At 41.3% G+C, this 13,033-nt stretch overlaps 1 protein-coding gene across 3 annotated transcripts in view; it reads right to left on the bottom strand.

Annotated features, from left to right (window-relative positions):
- Window positions 1-9,312, bottom strand: part of LOC139268148 (potassium channel subfamily T member 2) — a 1,179,460-nt gene extending 1,170,148 nt beyond the window's left edge. For all 3 annotated transcript variants that reach the window (XM_070886186.1, XM_070886187.1, XM_070886188.1), the window contains exon 1: window positions 9,218-9,312. In XM_070886186.1, coding sequence (XP_070742287.1) covers window positions 9,218-9,312 — 95 coding nt within the window. The remainder of the gene's footprint in view (window positions 1-9,217) is intronic.
- Between the last annotated feature and the right edge of the window lie 3,721 nt (window positions 9,313-13,033).

The raw sequence follows: 13,033 nt of genomic DNA, 5'->3' as shown, positions 1-13,033 counted from the left end.
TTCTTCACTCAGAGAGTTGCTTACCTCTAGAATTCTCGACAGCAGAGTTGTTGTTGCCAGTTCGTTAGATATAATCAAGAGGGAGTTAGATATGGCCCTGAAGGCTAAAGGGATCAAGGGGTATGGAGAGAAAGCAGGAAAGGGGTACTGAGGTGAATGATCAGCCATGATCTTATTGAATGGCGGTGCAGGCTCGAAGGGCCGAATGGCCTACTCCTGCAACTATTTTCTACGTTTCTATCATTTTAAACAACAATGTAGGAAAAGCGGAGTAAAACTAATTTATTCCTACATACTATATTGAGGAAGAGTTAAGAATTTTTTTAGCATCAGCAAAACTTACTGCATTTATACAGTCATTAAAATCTCGAACTGCTGTCTGATCATTAGTTTCCACTATAGTTACCCACATTAAAGAATAATGAATTTTATTAAGATTAATATTAATTTAAGAAATGAACAAATCAAAGGTTAGAGGCCTTCCACATGTTTGCAGACAACAAACATTTATATAGTGCCTTCAACAAAGTAAAACATCCCAAGGCAATTCACAGGAGCCATATCCAGACAATTAATTTGTGTGATTGATCAGAATTTAGGTAGAGCCATCAACTTAATCAATCAGAGTTCCATTCCACCTCTGTTGGGGGGTTCCTAAATGGTAGCTTCCAGGGAGTAGCCTTAGTCATTTAGCAGACAGCCATCCAGTCTGTCTCGCCTTTCAAATCATGCTGGCTCAGTGCACTGCCACCAAGTGTAAGCATCATGGCTGCTGATGGGATTTTGTGCTTGGACTTTACCCTATTGCTGTGGTTAGATACTACCAGCACATTGATTGATTGAAAACCTTTCCTCATCATATGTGCCATCAATTGTGGTTATGGGCCTTAATAGATGCCAATGTGGTATCAATAAAGCATTGCATTTTTGCATCTGCCATGCATTTGCCCACTCACCTAACCTATCCAAGTCACTCTGCAGCCTCATAGCATCCTCCTCGCAACTCACACTGCCACCCAACTTAATGTCATCCACAAATTTGGAGATACTACATTTAGTCCCCTCGTCTAAATCATTACTGTATAATGTAAACAGCTGGGGCCCCAGCATAGAACTTTGTGGTACCCCATTAGTCACCGCCTGCCATTCTGAAAAGTACTCATTTACTCCTACTCTTTGCTTCCTGTCTGCCAACCAGTTCTCAATGGGAAAACAGGAGATGTGTTGCTGCTGCAATATGTGGGAGCTTCTGGATGTTTTGGTCCAGGGCAACTACGTTTGCAGCTCAATGAACTTCGGCTCAGAGTTGAGGAGCTGGAGTCCATGCTGCAGACATTGAGACATCAGGGAGGGAGAAAGTTACCTGGACATTTTGCTCCAGGAGGCAGCCAGACCCTCTAGATTAAATACTTTAGAATTGACACATGGTCAGGGACAAGAGGGTGTGACTGCGAGTGAGGCAGGTAAGGGGATCCAGGAGGTAGTATTGCAGGAGCCTCAGTCCCTGCACTTGTCCTATAGAAATGAGACAATCCTTGTGGACGTCTGCAGACTGTGGGGTGGACGCGCAGACTGACCAAGGCACTGTGGTGCAGAAAGCTATTCAAGTGGGGGGAGTAAAGAGGATGGTGGTTGTAGTAGGGGACAGTATAGTTAGGGGGATACATAAAGTTCTCTGCAGCCAGGAGCATGGGTCCTGAAGGCTGTGTTGCCTACCCGGTGCCAGGGTAAAGGACATCTCCTCTGGGTTGGAGAAGAACTTGGAGTGGGAGGGGAGGATCCAGTTGTCATGGTACACATAGTCCTACCTATGTCACTGGTACCTAAGAGAGAGATTCTGCTAAGAGCTTAAGCAGCTAGGGACTAAATTGAAAAGCTGAACCACAAAGGTAATAATCTTTGGATTATTACCTGAGCCTCGAGCAAATTGACATAGGGTCAATAGAATCAGGGAGATGAATGCGTGGCTCAGAGGTTGGTGTGGGAGAAGTGGGTTTCGATTCATGGGGCACTGCACCAATACTCTGGAAAGAGAGAGCTGTTCCATGGGGGTGGACTACACCTAAACTATGCTGGGACCAGAATTCCAGCGAATCTAATAACTCGGGAGGCTTTCAACTAAATAAGGAAGGGGAGGGTCCCAGTGGAGAGAAATCTAGAACGCTAAAGAGAAAAGCAAAGGAAGCAATGCAGGAAAGTGATTGTGGTAAGGATAACCAGATTATGTCAGGAAGGGACAGAGCATACAAACAAGAGTGCCACTAACAAATAATAGGGCCCAGGTAAGAAAAAATAGCGATAAGACAAATAGGGCTATATTACCAAAAAACGTGAGGATGCCTAATAATGTTAAAAAGACATATAAAAGCATTGTATCTGAATGCACGAAGCATTCGTAATAAAGTAGACTAATTAAGAGTGCAAATGGATGTAAATGGATACAATATAGTTGCAATTATGGAGACATGGTTGCAGGGTGACCAGGGTTGGGAACTGAATATCCAAGGCTATTTAATATTTAGGAAGGACATGCAAAAAGGAAAAGGGGGTGATGTGGCATTTAGTAAAGGATGAAATCAGAGCAATAGTGAGAAAGGATATTGGCTCAGAAAATCAAGATGTAGAATCAGTCTGGGTAGAGCTAAAGAGCACCAAGAGGCAGAAAACATTGGTGGGAGTTGTCTCCAAACAGTAGTGGTAATGTAGGGGATGGCATCAAACAGGAAATTAGAGATGCATGCAACAAGGGTACTACAGTAATCGTAGGTGACTTTAAACTACATAGAGAGTGACCAAACCAAATTAGTAATAATAGTGTGGAAGATGAATTCCTGGAGTGTGTACAAGATGGATTTTTAGACCAGTATGTTGAGGAGCCTACGAGGGAACAGGCTATCCTAGATTGGGTATTGTGCAATGAAAAGGGGTTAATTAACAGTCTTGTTGTGCAGGGTCCTTTAGGAAGGGTGACCATAACATGATTGAAGTCTTTTTATTAAGATGGAAAGTGAAGTAGTCCAATCTGAAACTAGGGTCCTAAATCTAAACAAAGGAAACTACGAAGGTATGAAGAATTAATTGGCTATGATAAATTGGCTAGATTTATTAAAAGGCATGACAGTAGATAGGCAATGGCAAACATTTAATGAATGCATGAATTGCAACAGTTATACATTCCTTTCTGGCGCAAAAACACAAACGGAAAAGTGGCCCAACCATGGCTAACAAAAGAAATTAAGGATAGTATTAGATCCAAAGAGGAGTCATACAAAGTTGCCAGAAAAAGTAGCAAGCCTGAGGATTGGGAGCAGTTTAGAACTCAGCAAAAAAGGACTAAGAGATTGTTTAAGAGGGGAAAAATAGAGTATGAGTGTAAACTTGCGTAAAGATGTGATAATGGCACACTTGGATAATATCAACAGGATTAGACAAAGTCAACATGGATTTATGAAAGGAAAATCATGTTTGACAAACCTACTGGAGTTTTTTTGAGGATGTAACTGATAGAATAGATAAGGGAGAACCAGTGGATGTAGTGCATTTGGATTTTCAGAAGGCCTTTTAATAAAGTCCCACATAAGAGGTTAGTGTGCAAAACTAAAGCACTTAGGATTGGGGGTAATATACTGGCATGGATTGAAAATTGGTTAACTGACAGGAAATAGAGGTGTATATACATAATGATGACACAAAACTAGGTGGGGTTGTGAGGAGGATGCAAAGACGCTGCAAGGCAATTGAGATGTTAAGTGAGTGGGCAAACACATGGCAGATGCAGTATAACGTGGATAAATGTGAAGTTATCCACTTTGGTAGGAAAAACATAAAGGAAAAAAGTATTATTTAAATGGTGACAGCTTGGGAAATGTCAATGTACAGAGGGACCTGGGTGTCCTGGTACACCAGTCATTGAAAGCAAACATGCAGGTTCTGCCAGCAGTTAGGAAGTCAAATGGTACGTTGGCCTTCATTTCAAGAGGATTTGAGTACAGGAGCAAGGATATCTTACTACAGTTGTACAGGGCCTTGGTGAGATCACATCTGGAGTATTGTGCGCAGTTTTGGTCTCCTTACCCAAGAAAGGATATACTTGCCATAGAGAGTGCAATGAAGGTTCACCAGACTGATTCCTGGGATGGCAGGACTGTCGTATGAGGAGAGGCCTGTATTCACTAGAATTTAGAAGAATGAGAGGGTATCTCATTGAAACGTATAAAATTCTGATGGGGTTGGATATACTGGATGTGGGGAGGATGTTTTCCCCTGGCTGGGAAGTCTAGAACAAGGGGGTCAGAGTCTCAGGATATTGGGTAGGAAATTTAGGACCGAGATGAGGAGAAATGTCTTCACTCAGATGGTGAACCTGTGGAATTCTCTACCACAGAAGGCTGTGGAGGCCAAGTCACTGAATATATTTAAGAAGGCGATAGATTGATTTTCTAGACACAAGGCATCAAGGGGTATGGGAGAAAGCGGGAATATGGTGTTGAGATAGAGAATCATCCATGAACATTTTAAATGGCAGTGCAGGCTCGAAGGGCTGAACGTCCTACTACTGCTATTTTCTATGTTTCTATGAAGAGGCTACTGTCAAGTACACTGCTGTGACAAAAATCTGCAACAGGAACTTTGCAGTATAAAAATACAGCTGCAAAAAGATAATGTTCCAAAGATACTACAGTATATAAGCTCCAAGAAAATTGCAACTTACATTTGTAATTTGTCATTTGCACCTTTTTTTTTTTAAAAAGAAAATCCATGTGCTAGAAGACAGAGCAGGGAAGCAGTGCTAAAGCAGTGAGGAGATCAAAAATAAAACTTGGAATTTCTCATGTGATCAATTTATATACTATGAACTACAATTAGGAGTTTTAATGGAGCCCACACACAATCTGGGCCAAGTCTTATCACTAACCCCAGAGCTTGGGAATATTGGTCTGATTCAGTGTTGTGGCTATCCTTTACGAGCACATTATTAGAGAGTCAACTGTTAGGTGATAAGAAACACTCCTAAAAGTGCCAGCTAATAATCAAAACAAATTAGTTTAACCACTTATAGATTATTGGTAAGGCAACACTTGGGGTCTGAAATTGTCCTTTCCGATAAGACCTGAAAGTGGTGGCCATGGGGAGGCATGGAATGGCTGCTAACTCTCCATGGAGGGGCCACCATTTTGTAAATTGCTCTTCCTCAGAACTGGAGCAGTGTCTGGGACTGCTCTGCCCACTTTCCCGCCGCGCCGATTCCTTACAGTCTGGCGGGGACCCTCTCGTGAAATTGCTCTACCGAAATTGCCCTGTACCTGAATTTGCATGTAGCGGAAACCCAAATAAAGCAGTTAATGTTGTGGTGATTATATATAAGATTACATAGGATATATGGTACAGAAACAGGCTGTGCAGCCCAATGAGTCCATTACCAGTGTTTATGCTCCACTTGAACCTCCTCCCATCTTTCTTTATCTAAATCTGTCAGCATAACTCTCTATTCCCTTCTCCCCCATATGCTTGTCTAGCCTCCTCTTAAATGCATCTATACTATTCACTTCAACCACTCCCTGTGGTACAGAGTTCCACATTCTCACCACTCTTTGGGTAAAGAATTTTCTACTGAATTCTCTCTTGTATTACTTGCTGACTATCTTATATTGATGGCCTCTAAGCTCTTCCCCACAAGTGGAAACATTCTCTCTGTATCCACTCTATCAAAACCTTTCATAATTTTAAAGACGTCTATTAGGTCCCCATTCAGTCACCTTTTTTCAAGAGAAGAGTCTGTTCATCCTTTCCTGAAATGTATACCCTCGCATTTCTGGTATCATCTGTGTAAATCTTCTCTGCACCCTCTATCCCCTTTTTATAATATGGCGACCAGAACTGTACACAGTACACTAACCAAGGTTTGGTACAGGTTTCGTATAACTTCCTTACTTTTCAATTCTTTATCTCTAGAAATAAATCCTAGTGCTTGGTTTGCTTTTTTATGGTCTTGGTTTATTGACACCTTCATGGGGGTGTGGGGGGAGGGGTTAGATATTTATCTGGTTAGAAACAAAATTGAGTTACAACAATGGAAGGAAGTAGAAAGGAAGGAGCGAAGATGGCAACAAAGAAAGGAGTATCTGCATTTAGACAGCACTTTTCGGATCCTCTGGATGTCCCATAGTCCCTAAAGAGCAATCAATGCTGTTACATAGGTAAATGTAACAGCTAATTTGTACACAGCAAGGTCTCAAAAGGCAAATGATCAAATGACCAGATAATCTAATTTATGGCGATGTTGGTCAAGGAAGGAATGTTGACTACGATAGATAACTATAGAAAAAAAAATTGTACACTGCTTCACATGTGAGCTTACTGAGTTGCTGGAACAATTGGAATTTCCTTCCATGGAGGCAGCTGACAGGCTCTATATAGTATAAAATGAAAAGTTAGATAGGTACTCTGGAATTTTTGCAAGTAGGGGAAAAACTTGGCTAAAACGTTCCTCCAGAAAATGAAATGCGTTCTATTGAGTCCATGATATTGTGGATTGTGCCTGGGTCTGTGGAAAGAATGGGCGCAATGGATGAATAGCCTTTTCTCATTTCATGCTCTCATGTTCTTGTTACCTATTGACAAAATGGTTGCATTACATTTTAATTCTTATTTCTTATATATTTAGTGATAAATATTAATCCTTTCAACTTAAGGCATGGTGGAAAAAGACAAGATTATGCTAGAGAGACCACATATGATGTGAATGAATCAAGTTCCATTGTTACCAGAATATAATATCTCTTGAGAATCCCTTTGAGATTCAGTATCATAATTAATATTGAATAAGCTAAATGAATGCACAAGTCTAACATTTAAACTCATTCAACTTCCTACTATGATATCACTTCAGCATTACACATCTGAAATAGAGGTAGTTTATGTTACTGGGATAAGAAACTGTAGTTGTCATGTTAGTGCAACTTGTAGATCATTCAGTAATGTACATGTTTCTATATTTTGAGGAATCATTACCTTGAGAAAATTTTGAAATCACAATATGTTAAGATCTGAGCCTGCAATTCACTTGAAACTATAGGAATATATTGGTCATGCCTTATATTGAAAACTATAATGATTTTTTTCTTCAAATTAATGTTAGTTTTACAAATTCAAACTCTGGCTGCTGGAGATCTGATTTTTTTTTGTAAAGATCACTCCTATCCAAAAAGCCACTAATGGTCCAAATTTATTTTTATTAAATTAACACTTTATTCTATTTGAGAAAAAAAATCAAGTTTTACAGTAGAATGCTTATTTTAACATGGAACAAAACATTAGGAATTTGAAAACTCATACTATATTAAAAATGTTTCATCTGTATGCAGTTCCCTTAACCTTTTTCATTGTCAATTCCTGTGTCCATATTTTTAATGTAAACTACCTCTGTAAACTGGTCATACTGTAATTACACTCCACCAATGGAAGTGTTGCACCAAAGGCAGGAGGGTGTAATTACAACATGAATTACATGGACCATTGTAAATATAGGCACAAGAATTTAAAATAAATATATAAAAATAAGGGCAGGATGTATGATTTTTAAAGTGGGGACCGAATTACAACTGCATGATCTGGTCCAATTACCCCCGACCGCAGGTCTTTAACCCTGCTTCATCTGAAAACTACACTTGGTCTCAACTCCCCATATGCAATACTACAGGACTTCAACTTGTCGTCCATATATTTAAAAGTCTTTAGTTCACTGCATGTCTATATAATTCATTCATACCATTTCAAGGTATCAGTCCTCAAAGAGGCCATATGTTAATTAGGCAAAAAATTATCGGATCAACATTCAGGTACGTTAACCATGCTGATCAGCTCAAATAACCAATGGGAACCAAAAAAACACACATTCCAATCCATTTATTAAACTGCTAGAAAAACTACTAAATGACCAGAAATCACAAAAAAAAACATTTTAATGCTACTATTCACAAACCAGCAAGTACTACAAGACCAAACAACCAACCACTCAAAGCAATTTTACTCCAACCTCTTTGGGCAGCTATGCTGCTTTACAAGCAATGGACTTTTTAGGTCTCAATTAAATTTATAACATAATAAACACAACAAAAATTAATAAAATAAATCACTAAATGTACCCATACATCCATGTATTTTATCTTAGAAATCTCTAACAACTTTCCTCCAGACCAATCTACACCTTTTTCTCCTGGGCTTGAGTCTGGAGTTCAATAGATTGTTTTTAAAAAAAAGTGATTCCCTTAACCTTCCTCCTGATATTTCTCCCCTTTGCTCCAACTCAGTTTGCCAGTCATGACCATTAGCAGGCTTTGATTTGAATGCCTTAAACAATTCCAGTCTCCCACTCCTGCAATAAATAAGTAAAATAAATTCAGGAGTTGAATATTTCGTTCAGTAGTAATAAAGTTAGAACTTAGTACTTAAGAATGAAGATAATATGGTGTTAGAGATTTTGCAATGAAATTAATGTCCGATATGTCTCCACATAAATACAATTCCTTCTCTCGATTGCTATACAAGACTATTAAAGCTAGTTTACACATGGTGTTCTCACTGTTTACAAAATTGTATCCCAATTAACATTATTACGTAAGAATTTACGGACAATTTTCTCTGCAATTTTTAAATACACAATACATCATGGCAGTAGACTGTGCGTGTTAGTAAATTACTTTACAGCGAGAACATAGGGGCAGATACTTCGATCAGGTCCTTGTATCTAGATAAAGCCGGAAAGAGTTTGGAATCTAAATTAAATTTCGGAAGGTTGCTTTTCTAACGTTACTGTACCAGTGAATTAGTAGTGCTGGTTTCGATCATGTACGATGACCTTAATAAATGCACATAAAGCCATAACTATCTACACCTGGTTAACAGGGACATGCGGCGAGAACGGGAAACGATAAACATCTCTGACAGCTCTGTTAATCAACCACATTATGAATCTGAATGATTTTTTTTTCTTGGCATCGAAGCTCGAAACCTTTGTAACCTGAGTTGTATAAGCATCTACACATGTGTATTGTATTTACCAATATTTCAGCAAAGCAAAGGAACAAACTTTTCAATGTGCGTAACAAGTTGTATTTATATTAAAATTGCGCGTCTTCTCCAAACATCCGCGACAGCCAGCACTCAAACGCCTATTAAAAAGGGGGGGGGGGGGGAAAGAATCACCAACTGGACCTACCTGTCATCTGCCTGCCAACCTTGATCTCCCAGGAGCAAGTCACGAAATCGGTACCTTGGAGGAAGAGGAGGCACTTCATTTTCTAAGTCCACCATTCTTTCCAGCTATGTAGTGTACCTGTGTCAGACGAATAGATATATATATACACACTTATTTTTTTTTCCCACAAGTGTGTGTGGTCTCAATGAAGACAAAGGAGCAAATTGGAGGAGACGTTCACCATCTAATTTTTAAAAAAACACACACACACAGGTTCACTTTAGTTGGCAGTGTGTGGAAGCCTCGCATGCACTCGATGCCAGATGCTGCTCGCTCTGGCCCTTGACGCTTAATAACCCAGTGCTGAACGCGCGCGACACCAGCCGGCAACCCCGGGGGCAATCCGGAGACAGAACGCTGCCCTGTGCATCAGCTGGAGGAGGAGCGGAATCACCGAGCACCTGTGTCCACTGTGGGCGCGGCCGCCGCCGGAACCACGGGATTTGTCTCCCTGATGAGGGAAAATCCCTCCCTCGGGCTGTTTACTGGTTGGCTTCGTGCACGCGCGTTCCCCCCAGACAAACCGGTTGGCGAAGATTCTTTTTTTAAAGAAAATGTGCAGTCTTCTGATTTATAGTGGGTGACGGATGTCCTCACCCGGCACACAAAGCAACATCTGACACAACAACAACTTGCGGCGGATTTCCCTCACCCGGGCGTGGGAAATACCTTTCTGGAGACTGCGGTCTTCCTAAGCAAATGTTATGCTTTAAAATAAATTGAACGTAGTGGGCAGCGTTTTTAAAAAATAAAATGTGTTTTAATTTTATTTTTCTTGCTTTAAATGTGTTTTATCAGGCGCAAGAGTTTTCAGGACATTTGCCTGGGCAAAATATGGGTAAATACCCCAATCTTGCCCATGCAAATGTTCTGGCTGCCGAGACGCGTTGGATCTGTCAGATCGGCAAATCTGTCAGCGCGTGCTGATGAAAAGCGACTCTTGCGATGCCTTCCCGGGTCCGGGACCTGTGAGGCCGGAATTTCTTGTCCTTCTGGGCGGTGGAGGTTGTGGGTTTGGGAGGTACTGCCGAAGAAGCCTTGGTGACTTGCTGCAGTACCTTACATCCTGTAGATGGTACACACTATAGCCACAGTATGCTGATGGTGGGGGGAGTGGATATTTAATATCTTGCATTTATGTAGAGCCTTTAACAGAGTAAAATATCCAAAGATGTTTCATAGCAGCGTTATCAAACAAAATTTGGCACCGAGTCACTTAAGGGGCTAGACTTTGCATTGGTGTCCAGATCGACCAAAAATGGATGGTATTTCCGGCGTTAGCAGTTATATATTTTTTTGTGATCGCTGGAATATCGCCCATTTTAAAACCCACTAGTTTCCACTTTATAATTTGGGCGTTGGCCATAGCGATGTGAAATGGGCGTTAGAAATTTATTCAGTCGTTCAAGGCCGGCTTCCATAGCAATGGTCTTTTCCTGCGTTTCAGGAGGTTAGGGGCCATCTGTACATGCGCAGAAGAGAGTGAGAGAAGAGAGAGAGAGAGGTAGAAGAGAAAGCTGGTGAGGGATTATTGAAGTTTGTGATTGTTATAGGTGATTTTGTTCAATTTCTGGAAAATGGAGAATATTGAAGTCATGGAGGGGGAGGTAGTTGTGAGCGAGGAAGTGGCCGAAGTGGGAGAGATGGGAGGATGAAGGCCCATAAAGCGCTTCACTAAGGAGGCCAATGCTGCCTTATTTGCTGAAGTGGAGAACCGATGGGCCCAATTGACCCAGGATGGTCGTGGGAAATCACTTCCCAAGGCATATCAGTGCATATGGTCCAAGATTGCCGAGGTAATTTCATCGACCACACATGAGGTGAAAGAACCCAAACAGTGCCACAAGGCCTGGGACCATCTTGTTGGTTCCGGCAGAGTAAGTATTACATTTATTTATATAATAAATTGTAATGATGCAATGATTCATTTAAATGCAGATCTGATATATTGTAATTAGGCTTACAATTTTGGTGTCATGTGTTTAATCCTAACCTCGCTCTTATTCAATTTATTCCCAGACGATAGATATAACCATGCATGCGAAGCGTAATAGCATATAACATTAACGGTGACAATGATCAGCATGGGATAACTAATTGTGGATTGTCTGTGTTTTGTTGTTTTGTGTTATAGTAGTAATAATAAGATGATGATATCTGTCAGTAATCTGCTATCCGTTTTATCTGTAAATGTACCTAGCAATGATCATATGCCATGCCATGCTCTTGTCACCTTTGCAGAAGAAGCTTTCCAGAGAATCGAGTCGAGCAGTGGCGCACGGGTGGCGGGCCAGCAAATATAGACCCCCTGACTGACCTGGAAGAGCGGACATTGGCATTGGTGGGGGTCCACAACCGGTTGGCCACCCATGGTGGTGCTGAACCCATTCTCACGCCACGTGAGTAATATATAAACCATCGGTGATTTAAAGTAATTTAATGCCATTCATTTCAGTATAATATATGATTGATGTAATGTTATGTAATTAATGATCGGATCATGAAATATCATTGTAATGCAATGCATATTCTGTACTATCATGATGTTAATTATATGTGATGTCTGTCAGTCTAGTTATAGCAGTATTGTTGTTCCTCGCGCATATGCCTGTGTAGCATAAGCATTTTCATGTGACCCTAGCATCCCCTTCTCTTCTACTAACCTCATTTATGTTTTCTAAATCACCAGATAGCACAGGCGTTCCAGATACCCCAGGCACCCCAGGTTTATCAGGCTGCAAAGGTTCCTGTGGTTGTCTCTGGAGGCGAGGAGGCAAGAGTCTCACCAGTTTTGCTGCAGGTCCTATCCACTGAGGATAGTGAGGAGGAGCCTGTAGCCCTTTCCTTAAGTGTCACTGCGGCTACGTCCTCTTCAACCGAGGAGGTAGTGGGGCCAAGCAGTTTACAACAGGGCACCCCGAGTGGTTCCATGCCTGTGCTGACCCCGCAGAGATTGGTTCGGCGAGGTCGAACTGCTCTGAGACCGGTGGATCTGAGTGTGGACATGGCGAACTTGTCCAGGATGGGTGTTGACATAGGTCGAGAGCTCCTCCAAGCAATGGGCAGCTTATCTGGCCAGGTTGCCACTCTGTCCACAATCGTCTCCAAGAAGATGACACGGATGGCACTGGAAAGAATAGCCGGGAACATGGATGCAAGAGGGCAGCCAGTGGTCCTGGAATATGGCACTGCACCCCAAGGTACCGTACCCCCATTGTTAAGGACACATGTGAGTCAGGAGGAAGCTCTTGCTTCTGACTCTCCATCAGCAGCCCAATCAATGGATCTGCCATCACCACCCACCCCCCCCCCCCCCAACGAAGCAGCGCTCGAGGTGCCCTGTTGCAAAGTGGCTTGGAGTTGGTTGGGGGAGGGGAAGAGGTGGGATAAAGACACGGGGGTGGGGGGTGGGTGGCTGCAGGTAGGGAGGGTGGGTGTGGATTGTTCTTGTTGTTTCTATTAAAAAATTTGTTGAATGTTGGGTGGGTGAGTGTTATATCTATAATTGTTTTTTAAAGTATGTTGCTATTGGGGTGGGGGAGGGCGGGTACATGGGTGTTAATAAAAATCGTTGTTATATATAAAATTTGTTGTTGTTTATAAAATTTGTTATTTATAAATGTTTCATTGTTGTGGTGTGGGAGTGGGGTACATAGGTTTTAACTTGATGGTGGGTTTGTTAAAAAATTTGCAGTAATAACATTAAAACATTTTTAATTTAACAACATTGTTGGGCAGTGTCTTCAGAAAGCAGAAACATTAAGCATATAGAAAGTT

Source organism: Pristiophorus japonicus, chromosome 8, assembly GCF_044704955.1.
Source record: "Pristiophorus japonicus isolate sPriJap1 chromosome 8, sPriJap1.hap1, whole genome shotgun sequence".
Classification (NCBI taxonomy): domain Eukaryota; kingdom Metazoa; phylum Chordata; class Chondrichthyes; family Pristiophoridae; genus Pristiophorus; species Pristiophorus japonicus.
Note: the sequence above shows the minus strand (reverse complement) of the source record. Positions and strands in the feature narration are given on the sequence as shown.